The 20,647-nt window shown below is 35.4% G+C and overlaps 1 protein-coding gene across 3 annotated transcripts in view; it reads right to left on the reverse strand.

The window, feature by feature from the left end:
• MCU (mitochondrial calcium uniporter) overlaps window positions 1-20,647 on the reverse strand; it is a gene marked incomplete at its 5' end in the record, with an annotated part of 208,612 nt that overhangs the window by 19,216 nt on the left and 168,749 nt on the right. For all 3 annotated transcript variants that reach the window (XM_082855101.1, XM_082855102.1, XM_082855100.1), the window contains 2 exons: window positions 4,751-4,855; window positions 6,453-6,623. In XM_082855101.1, the coding sequence (XP_082711227.1) occupies window positions 4,751-4,855; window positions 6,453-6,623 (276 nt within the window). The remainder of the gene's footprint in view (window positions 1-4,750; window positions 4,856-6,452; window positions 6,624-20,647) is intronic.

Consider the following 20,647-nt stretch of genomic DNA (forward strand, 5'->3'; position numbering starts at 1 on the left):
TGTCCACATGTGCCATCACTTCAAACTTAGTAACTTTTCTCTGATCTTCCAAGCTCCCCTTTACAGACTCTTACTTCTTTACCTTCATCTACAACTGTACAAAGTCTCATTCCTATAATCTTTTATTCCACTTTATTCACATGCTTCTGCTTCCCCAATTGAACCCTGACCGACATGAACAGTATATGTATGATATTCTATTATTTGCATAAAAAGGGAAAAAAGATTATGCATTCACATTTGCTTATGAATGCACTGACTCTCTGATAGGAAACAAGAAACTAAGAACAATGCTTACTGGTAAGAGGAGAAAAGGGTGGCTGTGAAACAGGGATGAGAAAATCTTTTCCCATATGTTCTTTGACTTTGGGAGTTGAACATTGTGAATGCATTATCATTCAAAACAAATAAAATTTAATGTGCTACAACATACATTCAAACAGCAATGAAAAGACTATAAAATGATAATTCATAGGATCAATCTCACAGATGTCCAATTCTAGACCTGGCTGAACAGAGAGTTGTTATCTTTCTGATCAGTAAAGCCCTGGAAAACTCAAGAGACTTAGCTTTATTTTGTTAGATTTTCTTGACAGGAAGAATATGCTTCCAAGGTATTGTCATGGTGGAGGAAAACAACAACCTCAAACCCTTGACCCTCAAAAATCTGCCCACCTATTTGGAGATGAAATTATAGGAAAAGAGAAGGTAAATCTGCTAATGGCTTAACAAAAACACTTCTGGATGATCCGTGTATGCTTCCCTAAAAATGCAATTAAGATGTTTATTAATGTTTCTTCACATGCCATCAGTGCCAGGATAATTAAGGTACACAAAGACAGGAAGATGTGCACAAATAATGGGGATTAAAAAGTCTTTTCAGCTACTATAATGGTTTGGGAAGGATTCTGGCTATCTGAGTCTCTGATAAGGTATTCATTATAGTTGGTATTTGGTTTGCCTGTTCAACATTTTCTCTCAATTACTTACATTATTAGGAGAGAAGCAAGGTCTCCAATATCCTCTGGATGGATAAATGGGGGAAAGGGCTTAGTGTTGCCAATCAAGATGAGTTCCCTTAGCACAAAAACTTTCAACGACCAGTGGTCACAGGGGAACCCAGCCATATACAGCTTTGGTAACCAAAAGAATGCAATGGAACTTGCAACTAGCCTTGCTGCTATGACCTGCCCCCTGTGCCATTTCAGTTTTTTCCTGCCTCTTCCCTCCAATTTTGGCATTAGGTACAAGGGTTGTCAGTACTTAGGTATTCGTAATACCTATGACTGCCAATCCCACATAAACATCAAACATGGCTATATTAGATCCTATATGAATAAGCCCTCTATCCTCAGTGCCTGGTGAAGTATGTGAAGTTAAGGTTTACTGGTGCACAACATTCATAGAGCATTTTTAGTTCTAAAGTGCTATCCATGCACAGGGAAAAGAAAAATAGGAGAGAAAAGAGAAAGTTAAAGGGGCGTAAGGAATGAGTAGAAAAAAACTGTGTCAAAACTTAAAACTATTCTGGAAAAGTTTTCCTTCATTAACTATTTTAACTTTTATTAGATAAAGTATATTTGTTCCATCTGCTTCATGTATATATAAAATCCTAGTGTTCTTTCTTCTCATTATCTAATACCCAAAACCTAGTGCCTTCAACTTCTTTTCTCCATTTAGCTTGTTCACTAAAAACAGTTACAATGTGGGGAAGAGTTTACTCATCTGTATGATCGGCATCCCTCTCAAATACAGAAATTCAACTGTCCTCTTACTCACCACAGCTGACAAACAGTGGTGACTTGGAGGAAGATAATATGATGGAAACAAAATTAAAACCTATCTTACATTTATTTCAAAAGACAAAAAGATTTTTTTTACTATGTTTTAAAAATTGAGGGAAAAGTGTTTATGAACTTAAAACAGTATTATTTAAGCTTCTGTGACAAAAGTATATAATGACATAATCGCTCATTGACTAATAATAACAGAGCTGAGAGAGATTTGATGTCTAAATTTAAATATTAAAATGGTCTTTTAAAGTTTTATACTAATGCTACTATTGAGATTACCAAATTTCATACTTCAAATTACAATTATCCCATGAATTATAGACTTCTGACCCTTGCAAACTTCACATTCTAATTGACTTCTAGGGAAGGTGGACAGATATCCCACAGTTCTGAGATACAGATAAAACAAAGAGTTGGAAGGCTGCCAAACTGATTACCAGACAATCAAATATAATTTCTCCCCTTTTCAGTTTCTACCTTTACTTTCCCTATTCAACTTGAGAATAGCCTTATTTAAAAAACTAAAACTTTCATTTCTCTTTTAAAAACACAGTATTAGACAAGATGGTTAGAATTATTCATTGATTAAAATACCTCTAGTTTTTGACAACATAAATCTTTACTTTCCTGACTGTTATACTTTATATAAGAATATATTAGTCAACTTTTAATATTTTACTAATGCAGTAGAAAATCAAAATAGAATGAACTCCCTAGGAAATTCACATACACACATAAGGTCTATCCATGTTGTTGCAAATGGCAGGGTTTCCTTCTCTCTCATGGCTGAATAATATTTTAGATACACACACACACACACACACACTACATCTTCTTTAGCCATTCATCTGTAGATGGACACTTGGGTTGTTTCCATAGCTTGGCTATTGTGAATAATGCTGCAATGAACATGGGAGTGTAGATATCTCTTTGAGATTCTGATTTCATTTCCTTTGGATATATACACAAAAGTGGAATTGCTGGATCATACAGTAGTTCTATGTTGGTCAAAGGGTACCAATTTTCCAATTATAAGATGAATAAGTTCTGGGGATCTAATGTACAGCATGGTGACTATAGTTAACAAAACTGTAATGTATACTTGAAAGTGGGTAAGAAAGTAGATCTCAAGTGTTCTCATCAAAAAGAAATGGTAATTATGTGAGATGATGGAGGTATTAACTAATCCTGTTGTGGTAATCATTTCTCAACATATAAGTGTATCAAATCATCACACTGTATACTTTAAACTACACAATGCTATATGTCAATTATATGTCAATAAAGCCAGAAAAAAATAAAGAGCAAATTTAAAGAACAACAACAACAAAAAAAACTAAGTAAAATAAGGCCTGTACTTCTGTTATTTTAAAGAGAACGTCTAGTCCAAGAATCAGGGAATAAAGAAGAAAAACATATTAGTATAGCTAATATATAGCTAACAATCCTTGGTCTACATGTTCAATTATTCCAACTTAATAAAATCTGATTCAGTAATGTCTTACTATTTAAAGGATTCTTTAACTCATTTAACTCGCTCAATATAGGATGACTACCTAAGTCAATGGGGTATACAAAAATCACAGTGCCTTCCCTCTGATCATTTGAAAAGAAAAGGAATGAAGAATTCAGAGAAGAGAATGATCACTTCTGGTTGGCTGGGAGTAAGAAAAAGAAAGAATGGGATCATGGAAGAGCCGACATTGATGATTTTGACCTGAGGAAATAGGAGGTTAGGAATAAAAGAAAAAGGCATCTTAGAGGAAAGGTGAGAAAACACTGAGATGGTAAAGGAAAGAGCAAAGGAACTAGAGGGTGGAGGAAAAGTAGGAATCTTTTAAGAGGAAAAGAGAAAAACTTTAAAGGTAGATGTGGACCAGATTTTGGAGGCATTCAATACTTAGGCTTTTACTTAGAACTTTTTCTACATTAGACACAATTCTCAAAAGCAGAATGGAAAATAACAAATGTCCTAGGAAGCTGATGGAGGGGGTGGTGGTGGTGGAAGGGGAATTAACGACAGCAGTGAGTGACAATGAACATCAAGGGCAAAGAGAGAAAGATGACCAAAAGAGACACACTTCAAAATGTTATTTTAGAGGGCTATTTAATAGCATCAGTACTGTGCAAAGCCATATTGGAGTGTGGGGTAAAAAGAAAAATCAGTAAAACTAACTTTGTCTTTATTTAAATTTTTGATATTTTCTTTATCATAGATTTTTTGCATTAACTTTGGTTTTTAAAAGTAGTTCATGAAAATATTTGATTACTGAGTTTTCTGGCACTGGAGGCAAATATCCCATTTTTTCGCATAAAAGCATATTCTCGTCCGAAGTTCCCAAGGACTATTATTGTACAATAGTTGACTTTCAAACTGCTAACCTTGAGCCATCAAAAAAGGGGGTTAATTCCTGTTACAAATGTTTAAGAGGACAGGGAATTCCATAATTTTTAAAAAAGATTCCCCCAGTGGGCTTCCCTGGTGGCACAGTGGTTGAGAGTCCGCCTGCCGATGCAGCGTATGCGGGTTCGTGCCCCGGTCCGGGAGGATCCCGCATGCCGCGGAGCAGTTGGTCCCGTGAGCCATGGCCGCTAAGCCTGCGTGTCCGGAGCCTGTCCTCCGCAACGGCAGAGGCCACAACAGTGAGAGGCCCGCGTACGGCAAAAAAAAAAAAAAAAGATTCCCCCAGTAACGTTATTAAAATAATATGACTTTTAGCTTGTATGGAAGGAAGGAGTTTAAGTTATGTAGAACACTCATTTATGCGAAACAGTGACAAGAGCCGATAATAAAGCATTCTGGTGTCTATGTTTTAGTCAGTGTACTAGCGAAGTGCTACCTATATGTAAAACTTTGACTGCTCTTTGAATACTTTCTCAATTTTACCCAGGGGAAAAAAAGTTCTTTCCAAAAGCCGTTCTCACATTTCTCTGACCTTATCAAGGTTACTTGTTACCTCTCTTTGGTGGTCGTACATGATACGTTAAGTCATTAATGACCAGTTTAAAGTCGTCAAGGAGGAGGAGGTCTATTCCTGTTGAGGCAGCAACTCGAACGCCATCTGTGAAAATTTAAATGTGAAAATTTTAAGGTCATATGTCCATAATTATTCAAGAATGGTCAGGAAAAAAGCAATCCTCAAAATAGATTTTAAAATTATGACTTCTCTTGTAAATTTCAGTTAACTTTTTGCCTTATCCCTAAATTCTATGCTAAACAAAGCTTATACTATCTGAGGCTTTTTGTTTTCATGGCAATCTTTTTGGTGAAGATTTAACAACGTGTTTTTCTGGAAGAAATTTATGAACAAGTGAAATAATTACATAGATGTATAGCTGTCAGCTGGAAATCTAGGGTCACTGGGAGAGGTGCATGGATGTCTGTGATGGAAGTTGGTTGAGTAAAACACCCAATGTTTTCTAATATATGGTACTTTGCAGTATAGTTACTGATTAGTTGCCAATAATCCAGTAGGGGCAGATGCTAGGGTTAGCAAAGTACACCAAGCTGATCTATTAATTACATTACAAGATGAGTTGAGAATTAAGAATATTTAAAATATTTAAACTACAGAAATGTGGCAAATTAGCAACAACTGAGTAAATCCAAGGGTAAATAGGTACTTACTGTACTAGGCTTTTACGTTTTTCTGTAGGTTTAAAATTTTTCAAAGTGAAAGTGGGAAAAATGTAAGGCGCTTAAAAAGTAAATAAATGAAATGGATATCATGTCAAATGGGAATTTTTAGTGCCTTATTTTATATTGTTTTCAAACCATATGTCTTCATTTTGTAAACATTTATGTGAAAGACCTAAGAAGATTTAAAAAGAAGGCGTAATATTTCATATCTTCAGAGATGATGGCTCAACTACTAGAAAAGTTTATTCTACACCTAAGGTAATGACAAAAGGTCTCAAAAGTATAAATGTGATTGATGGTTCATCTTTGCCCATGGCATTATATGTGAGGTGCTTTTGAATGAGATCCCTGTGTATATACCCTTGCTAAAACTGAGCAATCATATTCTGAAAATTGGGAGAGAAATCACTGTCTCTCTTGACATTTGCTAAGCAAAAGATTGTGTCCTAAAGTTAAGAGCATGGGATTCTTTTGCAGTGGTGTATGTGTGTGTGTGTGTGTGTAAAAACAATTTGGAGTGAAATGATGGGTGGGTGGGAATTAATAATGAAGGTGTATGCCCAGTAGTGGGATTGCTGGGTGGTATGGCAGTTCTATTTTTAGTTTTTTAAGGAACCTCCATACTGTTCTCCATAGTGGCTGTATCAATTTACATTCCCACCAACAGTGCAGGATGGTTCCCTTTTTTCCACAGCCTCTCCAGCATTTATTGTTTCTAGAATTTTTGATGATGGCCATTCTGACTGGCGTGAGGTGATGCCTCATTGTAGTTTTGACTTGCATTTCTCTAATGATTAGTGATGTCGAGCATATTTTCATGTGCCTCTTGGCCATCTGTATGTCTTCCTTGGTGAAATGTCTATTTAATGGCCTATGTGGGAAAAGAACCTAAAAAAGAGTGGATATATGTAAATGTATAACTGATTCACTTTGCCGTACAGCAGAAACTAACACAACATTGTAAAGCAACTAGGCTCCAATAAAAATTAAAAAAAAAAAAATAATGAAGGTGACTATACCTGGTGAATAGATTGCAACTCTGTCAATTCCCCGATCCTCTTCTTGTAGTTGTCGTAAAAACACACCAACAGAGTCTGAGATAGGTTTGAGTGTGAACTGGCAGCGTTCACGCCGGGATGGTAGCCTCACAGATATCACAGGTAACCCATTTTGATACACCACTGTCACATCTGAATGAAAAAGACCCATAACCATATGATAATTAGATTTCATTATAAGTTAAAGTGACATTATTAATCTTCTTAAATGGGGGTTTATTATTATTAGTGTGGCTTAAAATGTTTTCTAAGGTTCAAGAATATGCCCTTTAGCTTTAGTTGAAGGTTATTCCAGGAAATGGCTTATGGAAGATCATATCTATCACACAACACTTTGCAGAAAAAAGAAAATATGCAAAGGATTATCTTTTAAGTGGGTCAAGGAGAGGCTTTCCCAGGAATTTAAGGTACAGTTCTTGGTATTGGTGAATACAAACCCTGAATCCATTTAGTAAATTTTTATTAAGTAGCCAGAGATTGCTGGGCCAAATTCTATACCCTGTAGGAGGTGGCTCTCAGGAGCCAGAGCTTTTTTAAGAATCTGTGGGGAATGACATGTGAAAGTACACTAATAAGTGAGACTTACTCAAGGACAATCAACTCATATTTCTGTAGTACGTATAATATTATATCCAAGGTGCTTGATAAGTAAGCATTCTCTTATACAACTTGGACATATTATGATATAATAAAAAACAATTCCTTTTAAGTTCTCTTGAACATTTTCCTGAGGTTAGCAAGAGGCCAAAGCTCAACTTTTGGGATTTACTAACAAAACGTTATTAAGGGAACCATTATAATAAGCTACACAACTGAAAGGATTTTCTACAACAGAATGGCACAGAATTCCTTATTTCCTTATCTTGTTCCTTAACTGTCTTGATTTATAGAACCTTAGTCCCTAAAACAAATGCCAGAATAACTCTTTCAAAAAAATTTTCAAATGAATCTTTTAATAAATAAATTTTGAACCAGAATTTTTTACACAAGCAACCAAGCATTTAAAGATGATAATTTAGGGATTTCCCTGATGGCACAGTGGATAAGACTTCGTGCTCTCAATGCAGGGGGCCTGGGTTCAATCCCTGGTCAGGGAGCTAGATCCCACATGCATGCTGCAACTAAAAGTTCACATGCCACAACTAAGGAGTCCATGTTCTGCAATTAAGGAGCCCACCTGCCACAGCTAAGACCTGGTGCAACCAAATAAATAAATAAATATTAAAAAAATAAATAAAGATGATAATTTATCACTAGTCTGTGAAAGGAAAACAGGGTTTGGAATCAAATCTGGTATGGAATCCAGCCAAAAATAATAAATAAATAAATTAAAAAACCCCACTTAGCATACTGCTTTAAGATGAGTGATGTTTCTTTTTAAAAAATGTTTTTAAATTTAATTAATTAATTAATTTTTGGCTGCGTTGGGTCTTCCTTGCAGCACGCGGGCTTTCTCTAGTTGCAGCGAGCAGGGGCTACTCTTCGTTGCGGTGTGCAGCCTGCTCATTGCGGTGGTTTCTCTTGTTGCGGAGCACAGGCTCTAGGCGCCCGGGCTTCAGTAGTTGTGGCTCATGGGCTCTAGAGCACAGGCTCAGTAGTTGTGGCACACGGGCTTGGTTGCTCTGCGGCATGTGGGATCTTCCCAGACCAGGGCTCAAACCCTTGTCCCCTGTGTTAGCAGGCGGATTCTTAACCACTGCGCCACCAGGGAAGTCCCTAATAATGTTTCTTTATTAGCTTTTTTTAAGACTCAAAAGATACACTCTATAAAGTTTTTAAGGATTCGTATCGCTCAAAATTGAAGAGCCGAGAGGAAATATACATAGAATAATAATGTTCTGGAGATTCTAAATACATCAAACTTTTCATAGTTGTAGTCATTTACATCTTATTTCCTCGCCTGGTCTAGTAAATTATAATGCCTACAATGAATACAAAAGCCTCACACTACATTGTTCCGTGACTTAAATTTTAAAAGTAACCCTTATTGAAGCATAGTTTATAAATAACAATGTACACTCTTATTTTAAATGAACATTTGATGAATTTTGACATAATAATCAAGATAAAGAACATTTCCATTAGCCCCCCCAAATTCTCTTGATCCGATTCAAGTTAACCCCTGGGCAACTATTGATTGGATTTTTTCACCACAGATTATATTTAGTTTTTCTAGAGTTTTACACTACTGGAATCATACAGCATGTACTCTTTTGTATCCGGCTTCTTTCTTTCAGCATAATGATTCTGAGATTCACCAGTGTTGCTGCATGCATTAGTAGTTAATTTGTTTTTATTGCTGAGTAGCATTTAAAATTGTGGATACACCACAATTTGTTCAACCATTCACCTGTTGATTGACATGTGGATTGTTTCCAGTTTTGGACTACTATGAATAAACCTTTTATGATTATTTACTCACAAGTCTTTGTGTGGACATATGGTATACCTTTTCTCATCCTTTTACGTTTAACCTACCCACGTCTTTATATTTCAAGTGGGTTTCCTGCAGGCAGCATATGGTTGAGTCTTCCTATTTTATCCAATCTGACAATCTGTCTTTTAATTAAAGTGTGTATATCATTAGCATTTAATAAATTATAAATATTGTTGTGTATGTCTGCCACCTTGCTACTTTTCTTGACTCAACTCTTCTTTCTTCCACTTTTCTTCGATTCATGCCCTCTTTTAGATTAACTGAGTATTTTTTTTTACTACATTTAATCTCTACTATTGGCTTATTAACTGTACCTTTTCATGTTTTGGGGTTACTCTATAGCAGGTATTGCCAAATTTTTTCTGTTCAGGGTTAGACAGACATGAAATACTTTAGGCTTTGTAGGCCATAAGATCTCTGCTGCAACTTTAGACTCTGCACTGTGGTGCAAAAGCAGCCCTAGGCAATATGTAAACGAATATGCATGGCTGTTTCAACAAACTTTATTTACAAAAATAAGGAGTGCACTGGACTTGGCCTATTGGGTTTGCTGAACCCTACTCAAGGGTTTACAATATACATCTTTAACTTATCACAGTTAACCTTCAAGTAATATCATACCACTTTAGGTATAGTGTAGAGAACCTTACAACAATATACTTCCATTCCCCCTGTATTGTTCTATATTTTATTTCTACATGTTATAAACCACACATTATTTTTACTTTGATAACTGATTATACTTTAAAGAAATTTTAAAATGAGAAAAATGTCTTTTATATTTATACACATATTTACCCTCTGGTGTTCCTCATTGTTTCTGGTATAGATCCACATTTCCATTTGGTATCATCTTCCTTTTGTCTCAAGAGCTTCCTTAAACATTTCTTGTTGTGCAGATATGTTGACAATAAGTTCTCTCAGTTTTGGTAAAGTGAGAAAAAGTCTTTATTTCATCTTCAATTTTGAAAGACATTTTTGCTATGTAAAATATTATAGGTTGGCTTTTTTTTTTTTTCCTTTTAGTGCTCTAAAGAAATTCCCTTCTGGTTTGCACAGTATATGATAAATTTATGTACATTCTTATTTTTGTTCCTTTGTATGTGATATGTCTTTTTCCCTCTGGCTGCTTTTAATATTTTCTCTTTATCATTGGTTTTCAGCAATCTGATTATAATGTTCCTTTCTATGGTTTTCTTTATGATTATTCTGCTTGGGAATTGTTAAATTTCTTAGCTCTGGGGGCTCATCGTTCTCATCAAATTTGGAAAAATTTTGGCCATTATTCAAATATTTTTTATGTCTCCCACCCTTCTCCTTATGGGATTCCAATTATACTTATATTAGACCATGTGGTACTGTCACACAGGGCACTAAAACTCTGTTCATATTATTTTAGTTTTTCCCTCTCAGATTCATTTTGGATAGTTTTAATTGCCATGTATGTCAATGTCACTGATCTTTTCCTCTGTAGTGTTTAATCTGCTATTAATTCCATTTATATTGGTTTTCATTTCAGATATATTTTTCACCTCTAGAAGTTCCCTTTGTTTATTGTTCTATTTTCTATTTTTCTTCATATTATGCTTATGTTTTCTTCTCTCTCTCTGAATATAAGGGTCACATTTATAATAACTATTTTAAAATCCTCTGTTAATTCCATCATTTCTGTCATTTGTAGATCTGGTTCTATTGACTGATTCTGGCACCCCCACCCCCCACCCTGCAGCTTCTTCACATGCCTAGTAATTTTTGATGGGAGATTAGACATTGTGACTTTTACATTGCTGAATACCGGATCTTGTTGTATAGTTAAGTTGCTTGCATATTAGCTTGATCCTCTCAGGTCTTTTAAGACAGATCTAGAGAATCCTTTATTCTAGGGCCAATTTGGCCCCACTTCCAAGTTATGGTTCTTCTGGGAGTCTCTGCTGAATGTTCATGTATTCAGTGATGTCTCTCCTCTCTAGCTGCTGGGAAGTCAAATGATTTCTGGCCCTGAGTGAGCACTAAGAGTTATTCATTTTACAGCTTCTGGTAGTTGCTATTTCCTTGGAAGTTGTTATAGCCTGGCCTTGTGGTTTAGAATTTAACCAAACCCTCAGGCTACAAGCTGAAGCAATGTAAGATTAATTTCATTTGTTTCTCTTTTCTCAGAGATCAAAGTCCTGTCTTGCCTACTGTCCAATGTTTAGAAACAGTATTTTCATGTATTCTATCTGGTGTTCTAGCTGTTGACAGCAGGACAGCAATTCCCACAGCAGTTAATCCTTTGTGGATACATGATTTGAATTTTTACATAAAAACTAAAAAGAAGCAAAGTCAGAAATCTCTGTTTATTCCTTCCAAAAGGAGAGTCTGAGTTTCCTAAGGAAAAAGAGGCCAAAAATAGTAATATAAACTTAATACATAGCATGTACCACCTAAAGTTTTCAATATCTAAAGTAACTTGAAATTTTTTTCATTTTCTTTCTCATTTTTAAAAGAATCCTTAGCAATCCATTGTTTCCGTAAAGTCAGAGCCAGCAACATAAATATGCCTATTTGTTCTATAAGCAGTAATGATGATGGGGTCATAAAATTAGGTGATTAACTTGTCTACCTGGTGCTTTCTTCCCTCCAATCCAGTCTTCTTTCTATTGATATATGCAAAAATATTCACACACAGATTTCAAGAAGTAGACAGAGTTGGATTTAAATAAAAGATAGGAATCTGTGAATCTTAAACACATAAAGTATGGAAGATTTCACTAATACATCAGTTTCACAGGAAAGTGCTTAGGGGTTACTGTTTTTAAATAACTGAGACAAAGTCAACAGATAAAATTAAGGTCTTTATCACTCAGTTTAACTTTTTCCTTTAAAGATTATGAAGCCTTTAAAAGGAATTAAATATGAAAGCTTTGAGAAACTCTGCATGGATAGCACATTTCAGAACTGACAAACCTTTATTACAATACTGCTTTTGAAATAAATCCCCAGGTCTCCTTCTTTCCCACACATTGGATTGTAATGCAAATGTTAGATTTCTTGTTTTGCAACCAAAGAATAACAATTACCATAGTTCCTCAAGTTTAACAATATAAAAAATTGCTGTTGGTTGTAGTGAAGTCACAATGGGAATTTACAAGCTAATGACAGCTGTCAGCTACTATTCTCTAGAGATAAATACTCTTTTTAAGTGTAAATTGCATCAAGTAACTTTTTGGTTGGTTAAAAAAAATCTTTTGCTTTGATTTCCATTTCAATAAGTAAGAAATAATCTAGGTATGTTCTATAGCAGTGTGGTTCAAAGAAACCTAGAAATTATGGGGCATCCCATACAAATACTGAGAGACAGAATATGACAACTGATTTAGGAATAAAAAGTAAAGACAAGGAATTTTCCAGAGTAAGAAGAGAAGTGCAAGGACAACAGACACATGGGGTTGAAGAAGTAATATATTAAAAAAAAAAAAAAAAGCTTTGGAGCATTAGGTGTAGAAAAAGTCATATAATACAAATGCTTGTTATTTAGCCAACTGTTAAAAACTCATAGTAGGAAAATTAGTTGGTGCTCAAAATAATTAGTAAAATCTCCTCTAAAATATATCATTTTATGAACACTGTTACTGAACACAAATTCGTGTGCCTGATGCACAGTGAGGCCAAACAAACCGAAACGTCAGAGTATGAAGCAGAGAAAGGTTTATTGCAGGGCCAGTCAAGGAGAATGGGTGGCTTGTGCTCAAAAATCCCAAACTCCCCAATGGTTTTGAGGGAGAAGTTTTTATAGGCAAAGTTTGGTGTGAGGGCTGCAGGGTTTGTGACTTTCTTCTGATTGGTTGGTGGTGAGGTAACAGGGCGGTGCCCCAGGAATCATGTGCCCAGCCTGAAGTTACCATCTTCCACCTGGGTCGGGGCCTTAGTTCCTGCAGAAGAACTCCAAGATACTATCATGTATATTCCTTGAGGAGGAACCAGGACCCTGCCCCAAGGCTGCACTATTGCTTCTTAACTGTTCCTCCCTTGTTTCTGCATTCACTCCCCTCCCTGATTAGCAACTGTTTGAATCAGCCCTTAGGAACTCAGGGAAGGCTGAGGCTGAATGAAGCCCATTTTCTACAAACAAGAAACAGGGACACAGAAAGGACTTGTACCCAGGAGCCCCACAGGGTCCTGCTTGGTTTCAACATGACTGTATATCTCTTAAGGACTTATTATGAACGGGAACTGGTACAATAAGGAAGCACATTTAGGGTGTTTTCTGCAGAGATACTTTGAACTGAACTTTATATTATATGATGGATGATTCCAGTGGTTTATGATCTTGCCATCATCTGTTTCTTTTCTTTCCCTTTTCTGTTCTATTCTGCATCAAGAATGTGAAATACAATAATAGAATTTTAGTGTTGGAAGGGTCAGAGAAATCATACAGACTAAGCCCTTCTTCTACAGCTAAGAACAATAAAGTCCAGCAAGGTTAGATGAAGTTCCTAAGATCCACCCATGTTGTCCCACATGGCAAGACGTCCTCCTTTTATATAGCTGAGTAATATGCTCTTGTACATATATACCACCTCTTGTTTATCCATTCATCTACCTATGGACACGTAGGTTGTGTCAATATCTTGGATATTGTAAATAATGCTACAATGAACACAGGGAAAAATACCTGGAAGTAGAATTGCTTAATCATATAGGAGTTCTATTTTTAATTTTTTGAGGAACCTCCATACTGTTTTCCATAGTGGCTACACCAGTTTATCAATACATTCCCACCAACAGTGCATGAGGTTTCCCTTTTCTTCACATCCTCCCCAAAACTTGTTATTTCTCGTCTTTTTGATAATAGCCATTCTGACAGGTGTGAATGATATCTCATTGTAGTTTTGATTTAAATTTTCCTGATGATTAGTGATATTGAGCATATTTTCATGTGTCTGTTGGCCATCTGTTTGTCTTCTTTGGAAAAATGTCTCTTCAGGTCCTTTGCCCATTTTTCAATCAGGTTGTTTGTTTCTTTGATGTTGAGTTGTATGAGTTCTTTATATAATTTGGACGTTAACCTCTTATCAGATATATCATTTGCAAATATCTTCTCCTATTCAATAGGGTGCCTTTTCATTTTGTTGATAGTTTCCTTTGCTGTGCAAAAGCTTTTTAGTTTGATGTGGCCCCATCTGTTTATTTTTGCTTTTGTTTACCTTGCCTGAGATGTATCCAAAAAATATTGCTAAGACCTATGTCAAAGAGTGTACTGCCTATGTTTTCTCCTAGGAGTTTTATGGTTTCAGGTCTTATATTTAAGTCTTTAACCCATTTTGAGTTTATTTTTGTATATGGTGTGAGAAAGTAGTCCATTTTGATTCTCTGACATGTAGCTGTCCAGTTTTTCCAACATCATTTATTGAAGAGGCTGTCTTTTCCCCATTGTATATTCTTGCCTCCTTTGTTTTAGATTAATTGACCATGTAAGTGTGGGTTTATTTCTGCAATCTCTATTCTGGTCCATTGATCAATGTGTCTGTTTTTGTGCCAGTACCACACTATTTTGATATGGTAGCTTTGTAGTATAGTCTGAAACCAGGGAATACAATACCTCCAGCTTTGTTCTTCTTTCTCAAGATTCTTTTGGCTATTCGGGGTCTTTTGTGTTTCCATACAAAGTTTGGGGTTATTTGTTCCAGTTCTGTGAAAAATGCCGTTGGTATTTTGATAGGGATTGTGCTGAATTTATAGATTGCCTTGGGGAGTATGATCATTTTAACAAGATTAATTCTTCCAATACATGAGCATGGTATATCTTTCCATTTGTTCATGTCATCTTGAATTTCTTTCATCAATGTCTTACAGTTGTCTAAGTACAAGTATTTACCTCCTTGGTTAGATTTATTCCTAGGTATTTTATTGTTTTTGATACAATTGTAAATGAGATTGTTTTCTTAATTTCTCTTCCTGATAGTTCATTGTTAGTTTATCGAAACATAAGTTTTTTTTTTTTTTTTTTGGCCGCACCATGCGCCTTCCAGGATCTTAGTTCCCCAACCAGGGATCAAACCCGTGCCCCCACAGTGGAAGTGCAGAGTCCTAACCAATGGCCCACCAGAGAATTCCTGCAAGAGATTTCTATATATTAATTTTGTACCCTGAAATTTAACTGAATTCATTTATTAGTTCTAATAGCTTTCTGGAGGCATGTTTTAGTTTCTGATATAAATTAGGCTAACTTTTTTTTTCTTCTAGAGCTGTTTCACATTTTACTCCTTATGTCGTCTGAAATATACTTTTGTGAAATAACAAATCAATTGTAACAGCACCATTGACTCTGCCCCTTCTCCTGATTTTCAAAGCTAATTCTATCACATGTCAAATTTCCATATATGCAAGGTTTCTCTAATCTGATCCTACAATCTTTCCTGTACCGATACTCCACTGTTTTGATTATTATGGTTTTAAAAGTACATCTTAATATGTGGTTTCGGTAAACCTTTCCCCCCCTTTCTACTCCAAATTTATGTTAAGTATTTGTATAGTTTTAGTCTTTCATATGAATTTTTGAATAAGTTCATCAGCTCCTATTGAGGTTCATATTAGCACTGTAGTGAGTTTATAAATTTATGTGAGGGAAACTGACAATTGTTACAATGTTGTCCTCATATTCATTAACATATTATAACTCTGCATTTATTTCTATCTTTTTTTAGGTCCTTCAATAAAGTTTATTCTTCTCAATAAATGCTTTACAGATTTTTAAATTAGTTTTCACTCATAGATACTTTCAAATAATTTATTTTTAATATTCACTTCTCTGTTCATAAATATAATTCCGGAAGTCCATATCCTTTTTCATTAAATTATGATATATTAGACAAAACATAAGATTATCATCTTAATAGAATAAATTAAATATTATTTAGGTGATAGTAAGGCCCTTCCTTATACATTAAGGCATACATTAAGGCAAAAAAATTATTCATAGTATATTAAAAATGCTAAATCTGTCACATACTATCATTTGAAGAACACTCATTTTGAAAAGCAGGTAAATATTTATGTAAAAAAATCTTTTTATATCAGTATAAGAAAGCCCAATTATAGAATCATAACTTTAGTAGTTTGATAAATCCAGTCATTTGGGTCCTTCCAACTGGTAGTATAAATGAACTTAGTGAAATCAGCTATATATTTCATTGTGAACCTAAGGTGAATTAGTATTTGTACAACTGAACCTCTCTCTGTAGAACTATGTAAAAACATTTGTGTGAAGTTATTACGAGGCTTAAATGATAAAAGTTGTGAAAAGACTTAAAGTTATAAATCTTTTTAAAATGCATGGTATTATTGGTTTTATGTTAAATAGTAGTACAACCTATGTAGCTTTCATTAAATCTGGTTCTTTTAAAATCTGTTTATGAAGATAATTAATCTCTCATAAATGTCAAAAGCATTTGTGCTAAGTAAAAGGTCATCCTCTTCCTTCCTTCCGTTCATCTACTCATTCTACTGAGAATTAACTATTTTATTTTGCTTTTGTAAAAATAAAATCCTGTCCTAATATAGTGCTCTAACATATTTTTCTTTCTATGAATAATGCTTTTGGGACTTCCCTGGTGGTGCAGTGGGTAAGAATCTGCCTGCCAATACAGGGGACATGGGTTCGAGCCCTGGTCTGGGAAGATCCCACATGCCGCAGAGCAACTAAGCCCATGTGTCACAACTACTGAGACTGCGCTCTAGAGCCCACGAGCCACAACTACTGAGCCTGAGTGCCACAACTACTGAAGCCCGCATGGCTAGAACCCGCGCTCCGCAGCAAGAGAAGCCACCACAATGAGAAGCCCATGCACCGCAATGAAGAATAGCCCCTCACTCACTACAACTAAAGAAAACCTGCACTTGGCAATGAAGACGCAATGCAGCCAAAATAAATAAATAAATAATATTTAAACAAACAAAAAAGAATAATGCTTTTTATGGTGCTGCTTTGAAAGTAACTTCATTAAACCTTGACCCTTGGTCCATTTTAATTTCTGGGTGGTAAAAAGTTGAATATAATCCTAAAGTACAGAGAGTGAAGTGCAGTAGAAGAATGATGGATTTTGGAATCTCAGATTTAGTAGTACTGAAGTTCTACCACAGGAGACACCTTGAATACATGAGCCCATCACTGAATATAACTTTACCTCCGTTTCCTTACCTATAATGCAGAGAGTCTAATACCTCAGAAGGCTGCTTAGGAGATTCAATGAGAATATGGAAAAACGCTTGCCTTAATAGTTTTTCTTGCTTTTTCTAAAATCTACAGTCTTAAAACCCAAAGCCTAAAATCATATAAGTTTCCGTGAGAAAATTTCCAATCATGCCTTTAAACCCCAAGAGAACAAAAATGACTTGTTCCACTGAGGGCAACAGGGGAAGAAAAGCTTAAGTTATACAGGTATTTTTGGATAATAGACCTCCTTAAGAACCCGAAGAAGGTAAGGATTCCCTTCTTAGACCTACTTCCTGAAAAAATTCAAAACGATTTATACATAAAAATTTTAGATACAATCATTTTGTTGCATTGGAAAATGATTTCCTTCATATTACCTGCTATGGACTGAATTTTGATCTCCCAAAATTTGTATTTTGAAGCTCGAATTCCCCATGTGACTATCTGGAGATAGTGTCTTTAAGAGGTAATTAAGGTTAAAGGAGAAGATAAGGGTGGGGCTCTAATCTGATAGGACAATGGCTTTACATGAGGAGTAAGAGCTTTCCCCAGCCCCCACCATGTGGGGACACAGTGAGAAGGTGGTCATCTGCAAGCTAGGAATAGTTCTTACCAGAGCCTAACCATGCTGGCACCCTGATCTTGGACTTCTAGTCTCGAAAACTGTGAGAAAATAAAATTTTGTTGTTTAAGCCACCCAGTCTACAGTATTTTGTTATGAGCAGACTACTGCATTGAAGTATTTTAAAAATAAATGTTTACAAAAACTGAAGCATTTTACCTCATTTTAAATCAAAATTAACAGCCATTTTCTGTTGTTTCTTTTTTTTTAAGAAATAAAACAAAAATTTACAAATTAAAACAGAAAATAAACTTTAATTCTATATAAAAGAACATTTCAATTACAAGGCTGCTATTGTTTGGCTTGAATAAAGAAGTCACATAATGGCCTGGTTTTGGAACATGATAACTTGCACATTATCTTTGATATCTAAAAAGGTTGTACCTTTCTGTTTTGATGAAAAGAAGTTGTAAAAACTCTGAGACTCTGGGAAAGGTATGTGGTAACAAACATAATCGCAGCTCTCATAGTTCACTTCACCAGATGATGCTTGGCTAGGCATATGCAAGGAACCAAAGATTTTTCTAAGACTCTTAGAATTGAATTCATATCACTCACTGTTTTGATGCAATATCAATAGTGAAACGATTGGAAATCTGAGTTCCAGTTTTAAGGTTTCTGAGTGGAGGTAATCTTCAAGAGCTCTAAGGTTTTTCTAATTCTTGTAGAGAAACTGACAAACCTCTCCATTCGTGACTAGCCTAGAGAGAAACTTCATTCAGCAGCTGGAAAATTCACAAGGTTGTCTATTTCTACCTACTTCAGAGCTACAGCTTGGTTGAAAGGGTTCATGATTTTTCTACCAAATCCATAATAATGACTGTAAGGTCTTGAATTGGAAGATTATGCTCATTCATAAAGGCCCAAATATCCCCAAGTAAATCAAGCCATAACTAAACACTTCCTTGTGATAAATTTTCTCTTCTCTTAAAAAGCAAACTCCTGTCCCAAGTTTAATCTAGCAAAGGAAAAATTTCTATTTTGATTCTTTTTCTCATAAAATCTTGTTCTCATAACAGTGATTACTTCTGTGGTAGCAGGCAGGCCTTCTTTTAGGGCTGTTCGAAGTCTTCACTGCCAGTATGTGCCAATGAAAAAAACCAATGTATTATTGCACTGGGTAGAGCTCCTTTCTTCTCTGAGGCCATATAAGTATGCATGGCTCTAAGTTTGGAAGATGTGCCATCTGTTCGTAGAGTACCAAGATCTTCCTTAGAGTAAAAAAAAAATTTTTTCCTGGTAGTTATTTTGGAAAAGAAATTTAACACTATTTCAAAGATGGTAATAGCCATTAATGTTAACAGCTTTTCTAATTTCCACCAGAAATCACATATTTGGGATTTTTCTTTGTATCAACATGCGTATTAACAGACAAAAACTAGAAACTAACTCCTTAGAGCAATATCAGTAATTTCATGAAGTCACATGCACTCTGGACAAAACTGGATAGTTTCCAAATTCCCTCAAAACTTACTTCAAAATATTGAAACAAATGACAGCAATCCTAGAATGGATAATATCATCTGAAATTTGACATAAATTTACTTCTGCTCCACACTAAGCCAGTTTAAATACTGTCAGCACATAAAGCTTAAACGTCTTTCCATGTTCATATGGCTGTTTTTCTTAGCAATGTGAAAGCCAATTTTATACAAGCCTTCAAAAAAAGACTTTTGTGATGGAACATGTTCAACCATATTTTGGTATTTTCAAAATATGAAACTTCTACTTACAAAAAAAACCTCAAACTGTAGGATACATTTTTAAAATGGAAAAATAAAATGGTGTTTCAGCTTTCCCAACTTCACATTTGGGTTGATGAGAACTCTGCCCACATTAAAACACTGTGGCTTTCTCTTCTATCATTGTTCATGATTTCATTACTTTCATTTCTTTTTTGTTGTCAAGTTTTTAAAAGTTGGAATGAAAGACAGTGGTGGGGTATGTTTATGTCCTCAATATAGTGATGACAATAAATATAGAATCTCCAACTGTATATGAGCAGCCATTAATAATAAAACATGATTTAAAAAGTCCACCCTTTCCCACAAAATTATTTTAAAAGTAACAGGAAAAATTCTAGAATAAAAAGAACTCTTACAAATCAATACTAAAAAGACAGTTCATTTTTTTAAATGGGCAAAAAGTTTGGGCACTTCATCAAAGAAAATATTTGAATGGTTAATGAGTACATTAACAGATGCCCAACATCTTGGTCATCAGTGAAATGCAAATTAAAACCACAATGAAATAATACTACAAATCTACTACCATGTCTATAATCAAGAAGACTGACCATACCAAGTGTTGGGGAGGATACGGGGAAACTGGAACACTTAAACACTGCTGGTAGGAATGCAAAGTGGGACAGCCACTTTGGAAAACAATTCTGCAGTTTCTTAAAAAGTTAAGCACATGATGAAAGAAACTGAAGACCACACAAACAGTTGGAAAGATATACTGTGTTCTTGGATTGGAAGAATCAATATTGTTAAAATGACCACACTACTCAAGGCTGTGTACAGATTTAATGCAATCCCTGTCAAATTACCAATGGTATTTTTCACAGAACTGGAACAAAAAATTTTTTAAGTTTGTATGGAAACACAAAAGACCCTGAATAGCCAAAACAATCTTGAGAAAGAAGAACGGAGCTGGAGGAGTCATGCTCCCTGACTTCAGACCATACTATGAAGCTACAGTCATCAAAACAGTATGGTACTGGCACAAAAACAGACACATAGATCAATGGAACAGGACAGAAGGACCAGAAATAAACCCACGCACTTACGGTCAATTAATCTATGACAAAGGAGGCAAGGGCTTCTCTGGTGGCGCAGTGGTTGAGAGTCTGCCTGCCGATGCAGGGGACACGGGTTCGTGCCCCAGTCCAAGAAGATCTC

This window comes from Leucopleurus acutus, assembly GCF_964270905.1.
Source record: "Leucopleurus acutus genome assembly, chromosome: 14".
Classification (NCBI taxonomy): Eukaryota; Metazoa; Chordata; class Mammalia; order Artiodactyla; family Delphinidae; genus Leucopleurus; species Leucopleurus acutus.